Here is a 19486-nt window from a genome sequence, read left to right as displayed (position 1 = left end):
CCACTGGCCAGGCTGGTCCCAGTCTGGATTCTGGATGTTGCTCACTTCAGCCCCCCAGCAGAAAGTGCTGCACCTGCTTTTAATTCTTTTTGAAGCCCCTGTCTCCCAGCAGAAAGTGCTCATTAGCAGCCTGGAGATCAAGCCCTGACCATGCTATGGTCCCACTAAACACTGAAGAGTGGCTTCTCTTCTGCTTGCAGTCCCGGAAAGCAGTGCCCCCTCTGTGCCAGCAGACACCAACCCTGTTGTAGCAGCAGGGAAGAAAACTGGGGGAACCCTCTGGTCCTGGTGCAAACACAGCTCTCTTGATGTTGTGTGGCTGCTGCCAGCAGGAGCAATCTTCTTTGCCCAAGATCACTAGATGGCAGAGTACAATTGTGTTTAAGACTGCAAGGGCAGGAGGCTGCAAAGGGTGGGAAGACCCTGGATGATCCCACCAAAGGGCTGGGCAGTGTCTTGTTGGTGCAGGTGTTGGCCTAAGCACCAGCGGGTTGCTGCCTTAAAGGAGCTGTCTGTGGTGGCAGGCTGCCCCATGTTCTGGCCTGTCCAGTGGAGAGCAAGCCCACATGCTCACGTGGGTGCTGCTGATGGGGAGGGGCAGGGGGGCAGCCTGGGGCATTTTGAAGCTTCTCTTTGGCAGCCTGGGCCAGCAGGACCGCTTTGTGACTCAGGGACTGAAAACAGCCATTCCTGGTGGAGCAGCTCTCCATGCAGCAGCCGAGGCTGTCCAGTGTGTAGCAACTCTCATGAAAAGCAATGAGCCACCTCCAACATTTGGTTCCCACATAAAAACCCAGTGGGATTTCCCCAGATCACAGAATCAGAGCAGGAGGGCAAGCCGCAGTGGCTCCATGTTTCCCCACTGAGCTAAACTTGAGCTCGCTAAGGTGGCTGCCTCCACTGAGAAGCTCTGAGGAGATAGCTTTAATTAAAAAAAATAATCTTCAAATGCAATTTACAGCTTTTCCCCATGGAGAAAATTGCCTCTTGCCAGGTAAGCAGCTGCCAGTTGAGCACCAAGAGTGCTGTCGTCCCTTCGCACTGTGTGGGGCAGGGTGTGATGAGATTCCCCAGCCCACAGGAGACCTGCAAATTGAAAATGTGGCCTCCCTGTTGCATAGGGAGGTCACTGCAGGGGGAGATTAGGCTGGAGCCATCCTAAATTTGCTCCTAAAGCAGCTGTGGTCTGTAACATGTTACAATTACTGTAGCACACTCCCCTTTGCTGGAGTTCAATTGAGCTAACATTGGTTGGACCAGCTTGTTACAGCCTCTGTAGGTCTAAACTTTGATACAAATGGAAACCAAGTACAGGGACCTTGCAGTTATGGAAGTGTCAATCCCTACTGTCAGGAGGAAGGGTTGAAAAAGAAGCTTTCAGGAAATTATTGTGGCCATATTTACCTCAGTTGAACTGTTAACACTGAAGCCTAATACAAATAAAATGTTAGTATTACATAGGTTTTAGCACAAATATCCCCTTCCTTGGTTCTTGGTGGAGTTGGGGATGTGAACAACAAATCTCTTCCCACCAGCACGTCTGCACCCTTTAACTATTGTCACCGAGTTTCTTTTGAGCAATGTTTATCAGCAAAATTCTGTTCGTCAGCTGGTAGCTGGATATTTCTTGAGTGTTACTATGCCTCCAGCTCTAGCCCCAGCGTGGCAGCAGTTCTGCTGGGTGAGCTCTTCCCACCCTGGCAGGAATACCAGAAGTGATCTTTGCTGGGACCCATCTCTCACTCAAGTGAGCCAGAGATAACCAGTGCACTGTGAATCTCAAATGTAAAGTAAGCAGAGACGCTTAACACAGCTGGCTTCTTGCTGTGGTTTATGAGCAAACAGGGATCCTGGACATCTGATAAGGCTGGAGATGCAATCTGCAGGCACTAATCCTGTAAGTCTTCGTTTTGGTCTGACCTGGATAAGGGGGCTGGATACCTTGGTAGATATGACTTCTCTTTCTTGGCCAAAAGGCTGCAGTTCCACTTGAGAAATTCACTGACCAGAAATAGAGAAATGGATCAAAGAGGCTTTTGCCTTTGTGTTCCTCATTGTTAGCCCTGCTGCTGGGCAGCAATTTGCAACCAGAGGCTGAGAGCTAGGGGAAAGTTCCCAGCACAGCTGACGCTTGCCATCAGTATTGAGATATATTGTTGGAGAAGCTGTGACCTACCTGTAGGATAACTTACATGGGCAGTATGTTCCTATAGGGGTTGCAGTGTGTCAAGTGGAAACCTTCAGAGTTCAGGGCTGTTGGTGTGACTCAAACACAAGCATCTCAAGAACGTTCCTTGTTCGCTGGAAAGTTGGTGTAAAACAATTTACTTCTTGTCTCCTTTTTAGTGCCACCAACCATCAGTGTCCCTAAGGGTCAGTCTACCATCACCGTCCGGGAGGGCTCCAGGGCTGAGCTGCAGTGCGAGGTTCGAGGGAAGCCCAAGCCACCTATCATCTGGTCCCGGGTAGATAAAGAAACTCCCATGCCTTCAGGGACAATGACGATGGAGACGTATGATGGGAAGCTGCGCCTGGAGAGTGTGAGCCGAGAAATGAGTGGGACCTATAAGTGTCAGACAGCCAGGTACAATGGCTTTAACATCAGACCTCGGGAAGCCCTGGTGCAGCTCAACGTGCAGTGTGAGTATAACTGTGCAGTACTGGGCTGCCTGTCTGAATGCCTGTGTACTCAAAAGCTTGTGGGCTAAGCAGGGTTGACACACTCAGTGCTGCTTTCAGGCAGGGTTGACCTTTCTTACTGGGCTGAGCAGACACATCTCTTTTGAGGGACCTTTGAACAGTTTATATTTAATTGGTCTGGCTACACAAGGCTAAAGGCTGGATAACGCATGGCCAGCACGTTGCAAGTGGAAGGGAGAGGTGTTGTGTGTGTTTGTGTACAACACTTTGCATTTCCCTGTCAGTGGGTGAGTGCAGAGCAGCAGCTGTACCAGGTGTGTGTTTGTGTGCATTATACATACATTTCAGGGTATGTTAGTAAGTTTGTAAAGTCAAGCACTCAAAGGTGGTAAATGAATGTTGATTAGACCATTTCCACCCCACAATCCTTTCTTCAATTTAGTTGCCCCAACTGTCATTTCTGGATGTGCCTGAATCGTTTTGCCTGAAAAGCAGTGCTAGGCAGACCCTAACAGGGACTGCATACTCCCAAATAGTTTCCATGCAACAAAGCTGTAATGGAAAGCTAATTCTTAGCATGTGGTGTATGGACTGACTTCAGCGATGGGTAGTGCTCCCAGCCCTGCTTGAAGGGTGCCACCTCTGCACAAAGGTGAACGTAGAAGGAGGGGTGCTGCTGATGTCCACGTCGGGTGACTGTTTCCATCCTTTCCCTGCAGTGGTTTTTCCCTTCAGAGAAGTGAGTGCCTGCTCAGCCCCTGTGCTGTTGAGGGGTGTTTTGACATGTGGGGTCTGTGCTCTCACCTTGAAGACTTTGAGTCAGACAGGGGGAAGGCAGCTGGGTAAAACACCTTGGTCTGGAAGGAGCTGTGACTGCAGGAGTAACCCTCCCTGCAGACCTCATCCCATTGGGTTAGTGCGATTGCTGAGCTCTTGCAGAGTCCTCTGAGCAGTGTGGATCTGGCAGGTGCGGGATGGGTAGGGAGCAGGTTAATTTGCACCTGGGTGCATTGGGCTGTGACTGACAAGCCTCCACATACAGCGCAGCAGTGCTTGTTAGACATGCTGCCCCATTCCTCCCGAGCTTGCTCCCCAGGGAAGAAAAGTGAGACCAGAGCAAATAACCCGGCTGAAGCCAACCAGAACACTGCTCACAGATGTGAGTGCTGGGAGCACAGCAGTAACAGAGACATGCAAAGTGCTGCAGGCTCTTTATATATTCAAAGATGCCCTTTTAAAGTCATCTCTGTCCATTCAGGAGCATGGTGGGAATTAAATTACAGGATGGGAACAGGGAAATGTGTGCAGGTTTCCATGCAGGTAAGTATGTGTGGAGAAGCTTCCCTTGAGCAGGTGTTGTGGTTTAACCCCAGCTGGCAGCTCAGCCCTACGCAGCTACTTGCTCACCGCCCCCCGGTGGGATGGGGGAGAGAAATGGAAGAATAAAAGTGAGAAAACTCGTGGGTTGAGATAAAGACAGTTTAGTAAGTAAAGGAAAAGCCACACACGCAGGCAAAGCAAACGGAGGAATTCATTCACCAGTTCCCGTCGCAGGCAGGTGTTCGGCCATCCCCAGGAAAGCCGGGCTCCATCACCCGTAATGGTTACTTGGGAAGATAAATGCCATAACTCCAAACATCCCCCCTTCCTTCTTCTTCCCCCAGCTTTACATGCTGAGCATGACGCCACATGGTATGTAGTGTCCCTCTGGCCAGTTGGGGTCAACTGTCCTGCCTGCGTCCCCCCCAGCTTCTTGTGCACTCCCAGCCTGCTCGCTGGTGGAGCAGTGTGAGGAGCGGAACAGCCCCTGACGCTGTGTAAGCCCTGATCAGCAGTAGCGAACACACCTCTGTATTATCAACACTGTTTTCAGCACAAATACAAAACATAGCCCATGCTAGCTACTATGAAGAAAATTAACTCTATCCCAGCCAGAATCAGGACAGCGAGGTGGAAAGGTGTGTCTTGGTTCCAGCTGTTTTGGAAGGCAGGCTGGGTCAGGCGTATGGGACATGGCAGGGACAGTGACTCTTGATCACCCCAAGAACGGATGGGAGATGCAGCAAAATGTCAGTCTGGAGCAAAGAACCATCAGACCTGCTGGTGGTCCCCAGTGTTGTGATGGTGTTTGAAAGCTGTGTGGTCCTCGCTGACCCTCATCGCCCCTGCAGAGGGAGCAGCAGTGCCGAGGCAGGGATGGATGCAGGCTTACTGGGTGGTCTGGAGGGGGATCACAGCCCTGAACCTTGGGCTGGAGAGGGAGGACATGACTCCCCACACAAGACAGGTGGTGGGTACAAGCCAGAGTCTGTTCTGGGGTAGAGCCTTTGATGTGACCACCAAGAAGGCAAAGATGTGATGAACATCTGTGTAAAGAGCAACTCAACATACTCTTCCTATAGTTCTTCCCAAGGCCAAACAATATTTTAGCGTGATCTTGCCCAAGTAATGGTGGCATTGTCCATGTGGCAGCCCACCCAAATGGCCCTCTTCCCTTTTCCATCAGTTCTGTGTACCCGTAGCTGGAGCTGGGTGTGTACTGGGTATTTGTACACCTGAGCTGCCTCCTGCCTGGGAACTATGGAGGGACCTTGCAGTGGCGCTGCCTGTTCTGTGTCTGAGCAAGCAGCTTTGGCCTCAGGGCTGACAATTTACTCCTTCCATCAGCATGAAAAACAAACTACGAACCAAGAAAGTAGGGCAAGAATTGCCCTTGTGCCCTTTATAGGCTCCCCCCTTTCCCCCACACAAAAAAAAAAACCCGTCAAACAACACAGTCTCTGTTTATCCCTCTCCGCCTTGTTCATGCAGCTGGAAGGAGGTGGGTGCTGCAGCAAGGGCCACTGTGGTTAATTGAAACGCTGCTCTCCAGTGTGGGTAGCTCATTAGTCTGGTGGCTTGCTCTGGAATTCTCATCTTGTTGGAAACAGGGATCGTGTGGCTCCTGCAGCCTCTGTGATGAGCACTTCCCCCACCTCCCCCAGCCCACGCATCCCACCGGAGAGCTGCTTACGTGGGGTGTGCACGTGTGTGTGTGTGTGTGCGCGCACACAAAGGCATGCCTGGTCATGTGTCAGGTGCGAGCTCCTTTTGAACTGGCTCACTCAAGGGAAGAGCAAATTCTGGGTGATAATGTGGTTGTTTCTCTGATTTGCTCCAAAGCTAAAGTTGCAAAATCAATACAGCAGATCTGATTAGATGTCAGAACCTGTTTCTGTGTTTCTCTTTTCTTTTTCTCCCCTCACCCTCATGCATGTAGTGCTCTACTGTAACAAACTAGCCCAGAAATAGCTTTGCCAACAGCACTGCAACAGTGGAAAAAGAGTAAGAAGACAAAATAAACAAGTCAGCTGTCAAAAAAAAAAAAAAAAAAAGTGGTCGTCTTATGATTTTTTTGTATTTTGCAAGCAGAGAAAGTTTCTCTCCTTTTATCTTATGAACTGTAATTGTCTATCATCAGCTCTCTTGACAGGCTGGATGGTCTCTTCCCTGGACTTCTTGGTCTGAACTGTAGAGCTTTGGAAGATTAATAAGTTCATGAAAGTGCTTGCAGCCTTATAGCTTTGTGGTTGGGATGAAGAAATGTTGCACGCTGGCTAGAGCAAGAGATTGAGCTTGTCAGAACTCCTGGGAATCTGGCTGCCACTTGGAGTGGCAGTGTCTTGTCATCTTTTCCCGTATCTTCAAAACAGGAATAAAACTGACCCATCTCTTCAAGGATTTGTGGGGCATAATAAACATAGCACTTTGAAATCTTGAAAAAAAAATAGCAGTGGAAGGGCAGAGTGCTGTTGTTAATAATATCAGTGCTATTGCTGATGCTGTTGTCAAGGCTTTTTTCAGGACCAGGTATTCGCTCAAGAAAATCTTAGCAGAAAAATGAATCCTCTGCAGAGGTGGGTTTAAAATCAGGACTGGATCTCCCTGAGTAGATGAGAAAGCGTAAGGCTGTAAGACACACTCGGCTTGAAAATGTGCAGCACTCTTGAGTTTTGGAACACAAAGTGTCATTTGAGGCAATGTGTATGAAAGGAGGAAAGAAAGTGTGTATGTGTGGATCACTAAAAAAGATCCTACCCAGATACAAATTTAGCAAATACATAACAAGAAATTGCAAAAAAAATATATTAGCCATGTATCCTAAAAGCCTGGTCAAAATATTATTTCCATGAATTACAAAGATTGGTAGTGACTCTAAACTCTAGCTGTTGCTAGAACTGGCCTTTGAGATTACTGTCGTATCAGGGTGAATATTACATTTGCTCCGTTATAGCCTCCTATAACAGTGTGGTGTAAATTACAATCCTAGTACATTATCCTGCTCGACTGATATCATGTCAGCTCTGATGTTCTGTCAGTCCTGAACGGCATGTCATAAACTACTGCACAGCTCAGCCAAATTCCAGCTCAGCCCTGTGCTCCTCATCACACCTGATCCCTGATAAACTTACTCCAGTATTTTCCCACAAACAGGGATATCCTCCCTCACAGCACTCACTACTTGCTGTTTCAGGCCTTTGCTCAATCACCTGAATGGGTTCTCCCTCTGGATAGCCACCAAGGCCTGGTAGGAGAGCACCCCTCTCTTTTGTTGAGAGATGTTTGTTAGTTCTCCCAGTTCTGATGATTGGATAAGCAGACATTTGCTGGTGCCATTTTTGTCTTTGGCAGAAGTTTTGGTCTCTGTAAGTGCCCAGAGAAAGAAGGGAAGAAGGAAGAGGAGGTATTTACGTAGGGTTGACCTTGTTTTGGGCAGTCAAGCCTGAAAGATGATCCCGTTTCTCATCTTTGGTTCACACAGCAGGTGAGATCTTGGCAGGAAAAAAAAAATAGAAAAGGAATCAACCTGATTATCTCCTTTCCTGGAGTAACACGGCCTGTGAATTTGGCCCCTTCTGGATCCAGAATAATAGTCCACAATCATCTGAGATTTATCTCCAAAGGATTACATTTATTGCCCTTAGGAAGAGTTTTGCCACATTAAGCGGCAGGTGGATTATTGTGCTTTATCTTCAAAACATAGTGAATATTATGTGTAATCAGGAAAGTAGACTGATGTTCTCTTTGGAGGGGCAGTTTTCATGGTTAACAGGACTTCAGGAACCATTGCATCGTCGTAGACATAGGCATTGCCATAGGGTTGGTGACCAGCAAGTCTGGCTCTGCCCTAACCTGGAAGGCAGCCAGAACGTGTCCTGCTGGGGCATCTGTTGCCCTTGTCACTTAAACTAATATTCAGGTGGGCACAGATACGTTTTCCTATTCAAGCTCACACACTGGCAAATGTTATTCCTGGTCACACACTGTTGACTCATTCCTCTTTAAAATCCTGCTGAACCTATTGGCAATGCTGTACATCAGGCGGGCAATAGTCAGCATCAATTTCCCCTGTTATCTGTGTAGCAAACAGAAGAGCAGGGAGGAGAGGAGTGGGCGATACTGTAAATAAGTAAGAAGCATTGCTGGATCCACGCAACTGGAAATGGAAATGCATTAAACTGTTTCGATCAACTGTTGAAGCCATAGCTCAATGTCAGTGCTTTTTGCTGGTGCCCTGCCCGCTCTGAAACATAAGCTTGGATATTAACTGCTCCGTTAAAAACGCTCTTGAGACATGCTCTTGGCACGGCGATGTTTCTGCAGCGTGGCTAGGACTGGTCTTTTGTCTCCTGAGTGCTCCCTGAAGTTCCCCCTGCCTAAGTGAAGGGAGTCCAAGAGAAATGAGACTGTACGTGGCCAGAGCTGACCCATGTCTGTGACCGAGCTGGCTTGTCGGTCTTGCTGCTTGGCCATGTGAGTTGGAGTATGGAGCCATCTGCTAAGAATTTTAGGCTTGGCTGGTTTAATTTCTGAGTGTGTTTATTAATAGTGACTGTTTTACATTTTTTAAATTATTTTAATCAGTGAAGTCCATCCTGACACCCTCCTCCAAGGTGATGAGTGCAGTTCAGGAGCTAACATGGGGGCAGAAAGTGATTTTTCTATGCTTGCAGTGGCTGAGGCTTTCCTGCCCTTCCATTCATGCTTCAGTATTGCTGTTCTACACGGCACAGGTCTTGCTCCCAAGACAAGGAAACCTTGGGCTCTCCTACTAACCAGAGTTCTGGGATGTTCTGGTTCATTTTAGACTATCAGAGGCACAAGAATGAACTGATGTTCTGGGGGAGGTGTGTCTGTATTCAAAGCCACGGGAAAACTGTGCCTTCTGCAAGTTCAGTGTTTGCAAACCTGAAGACCTTCATTAGTGAAAAGAAGAAAATCCTTTGCAGTCCTGGGCATGACCTCGAACCACAAGTCTGAACAAAGCCTGACCTGGTTGTTAGGTTCCACTTTGATGGGAAATCCTCCCAGATTATCCCCCAATTTATTGTACAAAGGTTTGTGTAACTAAGCTGAAAGTATACATGTTATTTCTCCGTTTCCATCGAGCCCTGCTGCACCCCGCGTTAAGAGCAGAGAGTTTTGTTCCTGATTGTCAGCGTACTTTCCACGTGCAGTATTGTGACTGGGATTAAGTTGCTTAGAGCTTGTGTTTGTGCACGTAGCCCTGTCCTCAGCGATGCGGCGTGAGGATTGCTCACTCCACTTCCCGGTGCCTGGGCTGCTAACAGCTAATTAGAGTTGTCAGTCTAAGGACAGGCTGAAGGAGGAATCGGTTTTACTCTGTCATGGCTGTAAACCCAAATGGCCACGGTTCACAGCACAGTAACAACAGAGGCTTAGCAAGCCTCAGATTTGTTTTAACAATTACCATCTATTGGTCCTGGGGCCTGGCAGATGAGGGCTGTGACTGCACTTACAGCAGTTTAAGACTGGGTCTTACAATGGGGTTGTACTACCAAATGTAGCTGAAAAGAGGATGGCTTCTGTTTGTCTGGGACTTGTTGGCCCTACCTCTCTGCAAGCCTTGTGGCACAGAGGGGCCAGCTGGTTGGCTAAGAATGCTTAGCTAAAACCTTCTTTGTGACCACCCTTATGTTTGTGGAGCAACCCAGGACTCCCAGTGCTGATTTTTTTGCATTTGGTGTATGCAGCTTTGGAGGGAAAAGTCTTTTACATGGTAAAGCGGTTGCATGAATTTTGGCGGGCCTGAATTTCCTCCCTCAGTGTGTAGCAGTTAGGTCTGCAGGACCCTGGTCTCTTCTCTGCTTGCTGCCTGGTGGGGAAGGTTCCCATGCGCTGCCATTCACCGGGTCTCCCTTGTGCCCCAAGATCTTTTCTGATTTACCTCTTTGATTGAAATTGGTCTGGCAGAGCATGTCTGCAGGCTGCGGTGGCCAGGAGATACAGGAGACTGGAGACATAAAGCAAAAGGCCCAGCTGGCAGGGAGAGTTCACCAGAGCAGTGGAGGCTGGGGAGCAGATTTTGCAAAGCTGGCACGTTCTATCTGTGGCACCATACGTCAGGTGCAAAGTACCAGCAGGGCTCCTCACTGACCCTGGCTAAGTGACCGTGAAAGAAGAGAGGATGATACCCAGATACGTGCACCAGGAATGTGGGAGCCCTCCCTAAAGAGGACACCTGCATCTGCTGCCTGAGATTGCAGCCTGTGCCTGCTCTACCGTTCAGCCTTTGTGCAGCTCATTGCTCATCTTTAAACACCTCTGTGGCGGTAATGATAGGCTGAGTAAAAGCTTGCGTGAGAGCTCCTTGCCTGGAGAGATGAATTTGTTTGCTTAGAAAAGAACTGGTCTAAATCAGCTAATCCATTTCTCAGATATTGTTAGGAGACACAAATACACTTTCCATAAGCTGCCATTATCCTGTTTTTTGGCCAGACTCTCCAGGAAGAGCAACTTAATTTTATCAAGAGAGAGAGATACATCCAAGCTCTACGGTTTTGTCAGGAAAGGAGAGAAAAGAGCTGTATAGACATGGTGGATGGCAGACAATCTTGGTCATCCCTCTGTGGACAATTGCTCACCTACTGTGGCCCTTTCACGGCTGAACACCACTTCTCATACTGTTCGCATTCAGACACTCCTTTTAATGTTTTCCTGCCGTGGCAGCTATTTTCCCTGTAGGACATAGCCAGGCGTCAGTACTGGCTCCGGACTTATTTAACTTATTTGTCAATAACCTGGATGGAGGAACAGAGGGTGCCCCCAGCAAGTTTGCAGATGATACCAAACTGGGAGGAGTGGCTGGTACGCCAGGAGGCTGTGCTACCATTCAGCAAGAGCTGGGCAGGGTGGAGAGCAGGGCAAAGAGGAACCTGATGAAGTTCAACAAAGGCAAGTGCAGGGTCCTGCACCTGGAGAGGAATCACCCCAGGCACCAGCACAGGCTGGGGCTGACCTGCTGGAAGGCAGCTCTGCGGAGAAGAACCTGGGAGCTCTGGTGGGCAGCAAGTTGCCCGTGGGCCAGCAGTGTGCCTGTGTGGCCAAGAAGGGCAATGGAACCCTGGGGTGCGTTCGGAGGAGCATGGCCAGCAGGTCAAGGGAGGTGATCCTCCCCCTCTGCGCTGCTCCAGTGAGGCTGCATCTGGAGTGCTGTGTCCAGTACTGGGCTCCCCAGTTCAAGAGGGACAGGGAAATACTGGGGAGGGTCCACCAGAGGGCTATGAAGATGATGAGGGGACTGGAGCATCTCGCTGATGAGGGAAGGCTGGGAGAGCTGGGCCTGTTTAGCATGCAGAAGAGAAGGCTGAGAGGGGATCATATCAATGTCTACGAATATCTCAAGGGCAGGTGTCCAGAGGATGGGGCCAGGCTCTTCTCAGTGGTGCCCAGTGACAGGACAAGGGGCGACAGGCACAAACTGCAACACAAGATGTTCCTACTGAATATGAGGAAGAATTTCTCTACCTGGAGGGCGACAGAGCACGTGAAGAGGCTGCCGGAGAGGTTGTGGAGTCTCCTTCTCTGGAGATGTTCAAAACCTGCCTGGATGCAATTCTCTGCAACCTAATGTAGGTGAACCTGCTTTAGCAGGGGCGTTGGACTAGATCTCCAGAGCTCCCTTCCAACCCAACTAAATCTCCAGAAGTCCCTTCCAACAATCAGTTCTGTGATGACAGCTTGTTGGGATAAAAAACAACTCCAGAGTCCTCTCGCTTTGTGCCGGGCATCCTGCAAAGCAGTGCATATTTGTGTCTTGCCTGAGCGTGTCCTTGTCTTTAAGGCACAGGAGCACACTGCTGCTGAAGTACTGTCAGGCACTTTCCCAGTACTTCTCATCTTGCCATTCTGAAGAAACTGCTTTGGTTTTGTGTCCTGTTGTTGTTTGGGTTTAGGCTGTAGTAAACCACCTGTATCAAAGATCTCCGAACGGCAATACAGCCAGTGATACCTAGGCTGCACTGAGGCAGCCTGGCTGGAGGTAGACCTTGTCCTGGCTCCGCTTCTATTTGCGTGGGGCTGTAACACGGGTTCCTCTCTAACACAGGGAGTACTTCTGCTGCGCGCTGCCTCCAGTCAGCAGGTCAGAGATGGTGAGCTTGGCATGGCAGCTGTTGCCAAGCTTTCTCTCCTGGTCTCTGCAGCACCAGTATGTGTCCAGGGAATGTGGAAACTGGGCCAAGGTAGAGAAAGGGCCATGGATCCTGGAGTGTGGTGGGATGTTCTCTGCCAGAGGTGATGGATGGGACTGGGATCTGAGTTTATCGGGAATACATTAGGGAGAGGAGAAGAGGGTATCTGCTTGTGTGGGTATGGTGTAGTGGCTATATTTCAAGAGAGAAGCTAGTGAAGAACTCTAGGGATGGGAGAGCTAAGAGGATGGGAAGGTTTGCGTATTTGTTCTAGCAAAAGAGAGAGCTGCAGCTGACACCTCAGCAAAGAAGATCTGGGAAGGCATGTACTATATGTGGTAACACTGGCATCAGGAGACATGGGGCAAGGAAGGTAGGTGGAGTGAGTTAGAAAACTGCTGTCAGTTCTCGTATTTTAAGGCTGATGTCACAGGACAGGAAAGGAGGGAATGCCCTGTCCCTATCAAATTCTGCCTCTCGGTGACCAGGACCTGAGCACGTTGAGTTCCCAGCTCTGACATGGCACAGACCAGAGCTCGCTAGGGGAACCAGGAAGACACCAAGCAGGCAAAAAAGCAATTCATTTTCTCATGACAACTCTCAGGCTCTGCACAAGAGCCTGAGGCACAGAGAAGTGAAAACAGCTGTCCACACCTGCAGGGGAGCATAGCACATCAGACCTGACACAGGACCTGTGCCAGGGGAGCAGAGACTTTTTTCTCCATCCTCCTTCCCAGAGAGATCTTTGTGGTGCCATGGCATTGTACCTGTGCCTTTTGCTTTTCTCCCGTGATTTTTGGGCCATAAACCATGTCAAGGAGCACCTATGAGGAGTGCAGGAGCAGGTTCCCATGCTGTTCCTCACCACTCCTGCACCCTGGCACTAGGTCAGAGCTTCTCTACATCCCAGCAGGTCTTCCTGCTGCCAGTTATTGCCTGGGAAACTGTACTGGGAGGCTGAGGGCTCAGTTTGTAGGAAGGGCATAGGGGCTTTTTGGAGCATTCTGTGGAGAAATGACTGTTCAGTTTCTAGTTTTCTCTGAGAAAGAAACTTTGTTCTTGGAAGCCAGGAACCAGTGTTTTCTCGATGAGCAGAGATCACATTTCCAGCACGCACTCCTCTCACCCTATTTCACTTCATATAGTTCCTGATTTCCATTCCTCTTTGCCTCTCTGTCACAAACACAAATAAGCATGTGTGTGCACACACTCCTACCTTGTCCCAGCTTTTGCTTCTGATTCTAATTTAATTGGCCTCCAGGACTTGAGGTAAAACAGTTGGGTTTCTTTTATGAACCCGGCGATGAACCGACCAAACCATCATTGGCCCCAGGAATTGACAGATGTGCTTAAATTTTCTAGCTGTGTGCAGACCTGTTGCATTTTGTATGATTTTGGAGTCCTTGTTTCTAGGGTCGTGGTGATCACAGGAAACCATGGAAATTTTTCATTAGTGTTGACTGGGAGGAAGCTGACTTCTGAGACTGTTTGCTTATTTGCCAAGCTGCAAGGGGATGAATGGGAGGTAGAAGAGACTGAAAATCACTCCATTTCTGTGAAGAAGCATCTGGGATAAATCCCTGCTGGTTAAAGAAAGAATGGCAACTGAGGGCCATTGCAGCCAACCCTTTGTAGGCCTTTGATCTGTCGTGGCCTGCTCTCACATCTGATGAAATGAGTGCTATATATCTCATCTGTTGCAAATACGCTACAACTCTGGGCCCAGCTGAGCCAAGCATTTGATGGGAGGTGGTGGCTGGAGTGCCAAAGCTAACGGGGTTCCTGACTGTGGCTGTGATTGAGGTCACGAGAACAATAAATAACGATAGCTTTGGGGTTTTTTTCCTTACGAAGTGTTGATTGCAAAGAGATATTTTGCTGTCCTAATCATAAACTAGAATACAGTAGCTAATAACAACTTAATGCACTATAGGTCGGCTTAATAGTGCTGGATCTGCTGGTATTTTCTGAGCAGTTCATAGCTTATGCATAATACAGGCCCTTTAGCCAGCGTCCTGGTGTGCTGTAAAATGGGGAACTGGGGCTTGAGGAGAAGGGAGCAGCCCTCCATCTAAGGTGGTTTGCTGCAAAGAGCATAATGGGTCTAAAGGGATGAGAAGATGGTGGCAGTTGGCTGTGTAAGAGGAAAACGGAGCAACACAAAATGGGTTTTTGTGGTTTGGGGATTTTTCTCTTCCCCTTGGGCTGCTTGTAATGAGGCCTTGCAAAAAGCCAAGTTGATGCATGTAAATAGGCAAGTTTTCATTCTGATTAGCTTTCTAGGAACCAATGTACATGTATAAATGAAAAGATGCTAATGGAACTACATACAGGCTTTAAAGAGAGGAGGAAAGACAGATTCTGTAATGGTTTGGGTGTTTGTTTTTTTTTTTTTTTTAAATAACATTTGGAGAAGCTTTAGTGCTCCAATCCACCTACCCAAAATGCTGGGACTCCATCTTCATCATCATTATGAGAAAGAAAATGCTCTTTGAATCTCCTTCTAACCATTCTGTGCTGTTTGTCTAGACAGGAGAGTTAGTTACATGCCAAGCTTAGTCTCTTTCATTACTGGAGCTGAGGAACAAGGTGCGTTTATCTTTGCGGATGTAAACTTGGATTATTTGTACATTTTCAGTGCAGCGTCCACTCCCAGACTGAAGTAACAGAGAATTCAGTGTGTGTCTCAGCACTTTTTTATGCTCATGGTTCAGTTGTCATGACTTAATCTAAGCCTGTCTCATTTCAGTTTCCAACTACAAGCTCTGTTTATGCCTTCATCTTCTCACATAAAGAGCTATTTGTTATCAGTGGTCTCTTCCATGTGTAATCTCAGACACCAGAACAAGTAATCTCTTAGCCTTTTTTCAGTATGCAATCCAGAAAGTCTCTTTAGCCGTTCACCGCAAGGCATGTTTTCCAGCCCTTGATTCATTTTTATAGCCCTCTTCTTAGGTTTTTTTCAAGATCGTTCTGGCAGTGTGGTCGCCTGTGTTAAAGGGATTTTAAAAAATGATCGCACCGATGCGGGTGCAGAGGTGATGCCCATCTCACAATATGTTTAGTAAGCTTTGGCTTAATCATCCAAGGATTTGGACATCTTTGAACTACAGAATTAAGCTGAAAGCTGATGTTCACTGGGTTACATAGACTCAGGCTCCTCTTGGAGTCCTGGTCTCTTCCTTAACAAGACTGATACATGCTTTCCTCAAGAGTTTTCTTTCCAGACCTTTACATTATGAAATTTAAAGGTACCTTCCAACCCAAACTATTCAATGACTATCCAAGATAAATTGAATGTAGTTACTATAAGCCCATTCCATCAAGCAAACCAAGTTGTCCCGTGTGAGGTATCTCTCTAGTATGTTATTTACTGCTGCATATTTTGTGTCCTCTACAAATGTTGGTATCTGAAGGCACTTAAGGATTGTATCGTAAGTTATTGGGCATTTCAGCTCTGCCTTTGTGCTGGAGGGAAAGAAGCAAAACACAAGCCACATCCCAGAGCTGTGCCAAAGTCTGTGTCCAGTCACCCCAGCTGCAAATGCACGTGAGGTCATTCAAACACCACAGGTGGTTATGTGTGGTGTTGGCTACACAGCCTGAATGGGGGGCCTTTAAAACTGATAGGGTTTAGCCGTGCCAACTTGCTGGAGAGATCTTTGACCTTGATGAAGGGGTGAGGTAGCAACAGTTTTAAGAGGTCATATGGGATCTTACTAGAGAGGTCTACTAGAGAAGGCTTCCCTCTCACTAGAGAGATCTCAGTGGTGCTTGCACCCATTTAAAATTTCTTTTTGAACTCTTTCGGTTAATGTGTTTTTAATCTGCTTAATGTGGGCTGCATTTGAATAGTATTACATCTTCAGTTAGTCTGTCGTGTGGAAGCAAGCCAGGATCTTTCCAGTGCCTGAGGATGTTATGACAAGATAGTTACTTTTCTTGTTGCTTTCTCAAACACTACCCAGTTTGTCTGCCAAGGACCCATAAAACTATATTAATCATCATTCATTTTTTAACTTGTAAAGTTACATCCGACATTCATCTTCCATGAGTTTTTTTTCTGGAATCAGTGAGGAATAAAGAGGTTTATTGCTGTTTGTTCTGAGGTCTCATCTACTTACGTTGACCCGATTGATTTGTGTTTGTATTCCCATAGGCAATACATGCATGGAAGCTACAGAATAATTTAATCTTCTCTGTTGTTTGCTATCGCAAACTTCCCCTCAAAAGCCTGGCTAGGTGAAGTTTTCCCCCATCGTTTCCTACTTTCTATGGCATTTTTAAGATTTTTATGATCTGTTTTTAGTCTGTTATTCTGCCATTTTTGCACTGATGAATTCAGATCAGGGTACACAAATCCAGCTGGAGTCTTACAAACAGGACATGGAGAAGCCTGTCTTTCCATCATCTCTGGTTTTTATCACAGATTTAGCCAGAGATGTTCCCAGATTTAAGTCCACGCAGGTTCCTTCCAGAGCTGTACACAGAATTGTATCTTCTTTCTGCCCACCACAGTGGGATGGCTCAGCAAACATCGCTGAAATTTGTTTAAAATGTCCTTTTCACTTGGGGTGTCGGATTCTGGGAGGTGTTACTATCCATCATGAAGAGACTGGAAGGAGCAGGATGCCATGTTACAGTGTGTGCTGCCACAACCCCTCGGGCTGATAATTGCTGATGGATTGACTCAGGCCAGGATCCAGTTTCAGATCTTGATGCAGTGGGTGAGAATGAGGAAGGTAATGGCCTTACTTTTGGGTCTCAGAAGAGTTGGGAATGTGAACAATGGAAATTTTATGGAATCAGCTTCAGGCATTTATCTGTTGGACCAAAATCCAGGCATCAGAAGAAATGGAGTATGTGATTCCCACTTGTCCTGCATATCGCCTTTGGTGCAGTCTGAGTCCTCGTCAGTCAACATGAGAAAGCATCTGCATGAGGTCGGCATGTGTGCATGTTACAGGGATGCCGCTCCTCTGAATGGTTCCTGCAGTGCTGGCCCGATTTGAGGTCAGCCACGGAAGCAGCCTGGAAAATCGAATGTCAGAGCAGATTTATCCAGTGAGCGGGGCTGTTAATAAATTTCCCTCTCCTGGTTGAAGTCCAGAGGAGATGGGACAGAGCTGATAGCCAAATGGGGAGGTCGAGGGAGCAGGCTGCTGTCCTTGAATGATTGCCAGTTCTGCCACTGGCCTCCTTCCTGCACCCTCTGCTGCAGAGGAGACCCTGAGCCCCAGAGAGCGATTTCTGGGAGCCCACACCACCTGCGGCTGTCAGAAGTGATGGTGCTGTTCCTAACACAGGGACAGAGAAGGCTGCAGGGCTGTGCCTGCCTCAGCCGCGGGGCTCCTCTGGAAACACGGTGGCGATGCAGAGGGAAGACATGAGGTTTCTAGTGGGGGAGCAAGTCCTCCACAGTTCACGTCCGTGCCCTTCTCTGAGACAGGTGTTATCACCCAAGCCTGAATAAATGGGACTGCCAAATCCTCTGCTGTCTCCGTAGGGGGTTGGCAGGTTTGGGAGTAAGGTGTAGGGGGATGAGTCTCTGCAACCAGCAACTCATTGAGGATACATTCATGAAAAGCTAGGACAGTTACTGATATGACAGATAAAGCATTTTTTTCATAATTAATAGATAGAGGAGGAGTTGGGCACAGGCACTTATGAAATTCACACATTTTAAATGCATGCAGGTAACAGTGTGAAGGATGGAGGGGGAAGACAGGACTTTCAGATGGCAGAGTCGGTGGCTATTTGGCAGCTGGCTTTTTGGAGCCCATCACTATTCTGAAAGACCTCAGCCATTTCATCTGATGGACCGCCTGAACCTATCGTCATTTTTCCATCCTTCGCCCATGATTGATTTGATCTACCTTGATTCATCTGAAGATGATGATGACAGTGATGAAGAGGTAACCATCCAGAGAGTGACAGCAAAAATGCTTACAGTAAAAAATGTTCTTGCCTCTCCTTTCTCTGTTATATATACTGCTCCTGTGCTTTTAAATTGCATGCATTTCTGAAGTTCCTGTATGCACCACACCCCCCTTGTTACATTAATTCTTATGGGAAAAATTGCTTTGATATCTGTTGACCTCAGCTGCTTCATCTATGAGACTGAACGTTTGCCATAAATCTTTCAGTCTGAGCATCCTTTCAGCCTCTTTCTGAACAGTTACGTTTTCATTGTCGTCATCTTCCTCAGATGAATCAAGATCAATCATGGGTGAAGGATGGAAAAATGGGGTGATAATGACAGTTAGCAGAGCACGATATTAAACAATTGGCAGCAGAACTCCAAGACAGTGGATAGAGAAGTGATGGAGAACTGGGTGCTGCTCTGCACTGAGTTCTTCCTCTTTAGTCCAAATTCCTTGCTAGGCCTGAAGGAGAGGCTGAGGAAGAGCTTGGCTTGTATTGGGGAAGCCTGTCCTCTTCCCACTCTGTAGATAGGCGGAGGATCACTGTATTAACTCTTCCTGGTCTAGCTTTGCCACATGCATCCTTTTTGCTTACTAGTACAGACAAAGAATTCAAAGTAAACATATTTGGGAATGCTGGTTAATAATTGATTATCTTCATTGCCTTGGATGGCCTTCTTTCCCCTACCAGGCTCTTTCTGGCTTGGATCTCTCCCCTTTCCAGCTCTGATCACACCAACCCATCATTAAAGCAGGTCTGATTTTTTTAAACAGTATTTCTGCTTTTGGCTATGCTGCCTCTTGCTTTGCCTGCCTGTTTGGAAAGCAGCTGTGGAGGGATCATCTAGTGCTCCCAATTTAGCTTTCAAACTGAAAACAGAAGGTAAAGTAGTGCTGTAGCCCAGCTGTGAGCAGAAGGCTCTGACCACCTGTGGCCCTGACAAATCATTGCATTTCTAAAGCAGGGACTCTTCCCTATTTTGACAGGATTGCAGTTGTCGGAGACACTCTCTCCTGCAGCCTCCCTGCTCTTAACTTTCAGTTGTTTTGTTAAAAGGGTCTAAACATGTGGAGGCAGTTGAATTGCTCAGGCAGCTGGTGGTGGAATAGGAGGCTGTTGCTGTTGGATTGCTGGTTGGAGTCAGCGCTCGCCTCTGCCTGGTAGCTCCTCCGGTTGTGGGTGAGGTCCTGCGTAGGAGACTAGGGGAAGGAAACTCAGTTCCTTGTAGGTGACAGCTGCACACTCGGGACACAAGCCCTAGTGGTGGCACTAGCTGGATGCTGTCTGGAGTCCAAAGGTTTATCACTACATTTGCTATGGGGAAGGTGCAGGCTGGTGTCTGTTTTCCTTCCCAGAGTAGCTCCATTGTGGCATGCAGCAACGTAAACACAGGAGGTGTCTCCTGTCCAAAAGCAGGACATGCTGCCCAAGTTTCAGATGCACGTTAT

At 47.7% G+C, this 19486-nt stretch overlaps 1 protein-coding gene across 2 annotated transcripts in view; it reads left to right on the top strand.

The window, feature by feature from the left end:
- The window catches only part of MDGA1 (MAM domain containing glycosylphosphatidylinositol anchor 1), a 154924-nt gene that overhangs the window by 65575 nt on the left and 69863 nt on the right, over positions 1-19486 (top strand). For both annotated transcript variants that reach the window (XM_055726118.1, XM_055726117.1), the window contains exon 8: positions 2347-2640. In XM_055726118.1, the coding sequence (XP_055582093.1) occupies positions 2347-2640 (294 nt within the window). The remainder of the gene's footprint in view (positions 1-2346; positions 2641-19486) is intronic.

This window comes from Falco cherrug, chromosome 13 (assembly GCF_023634085.1).
Source record: "Falco cherrug isolate bFalChe1 chromosome 13, bFalChe1.pri, whole genome shotgun sequence".
Lineage (NCBI taxonomy): Eukaryota > Metazoa > Chordata > Aves > Falconiformes > Falconidae > Falco > Falco cherrug.
This window is presented reverse-complemented; position numbering and strand designations above follow the sequence as displayed.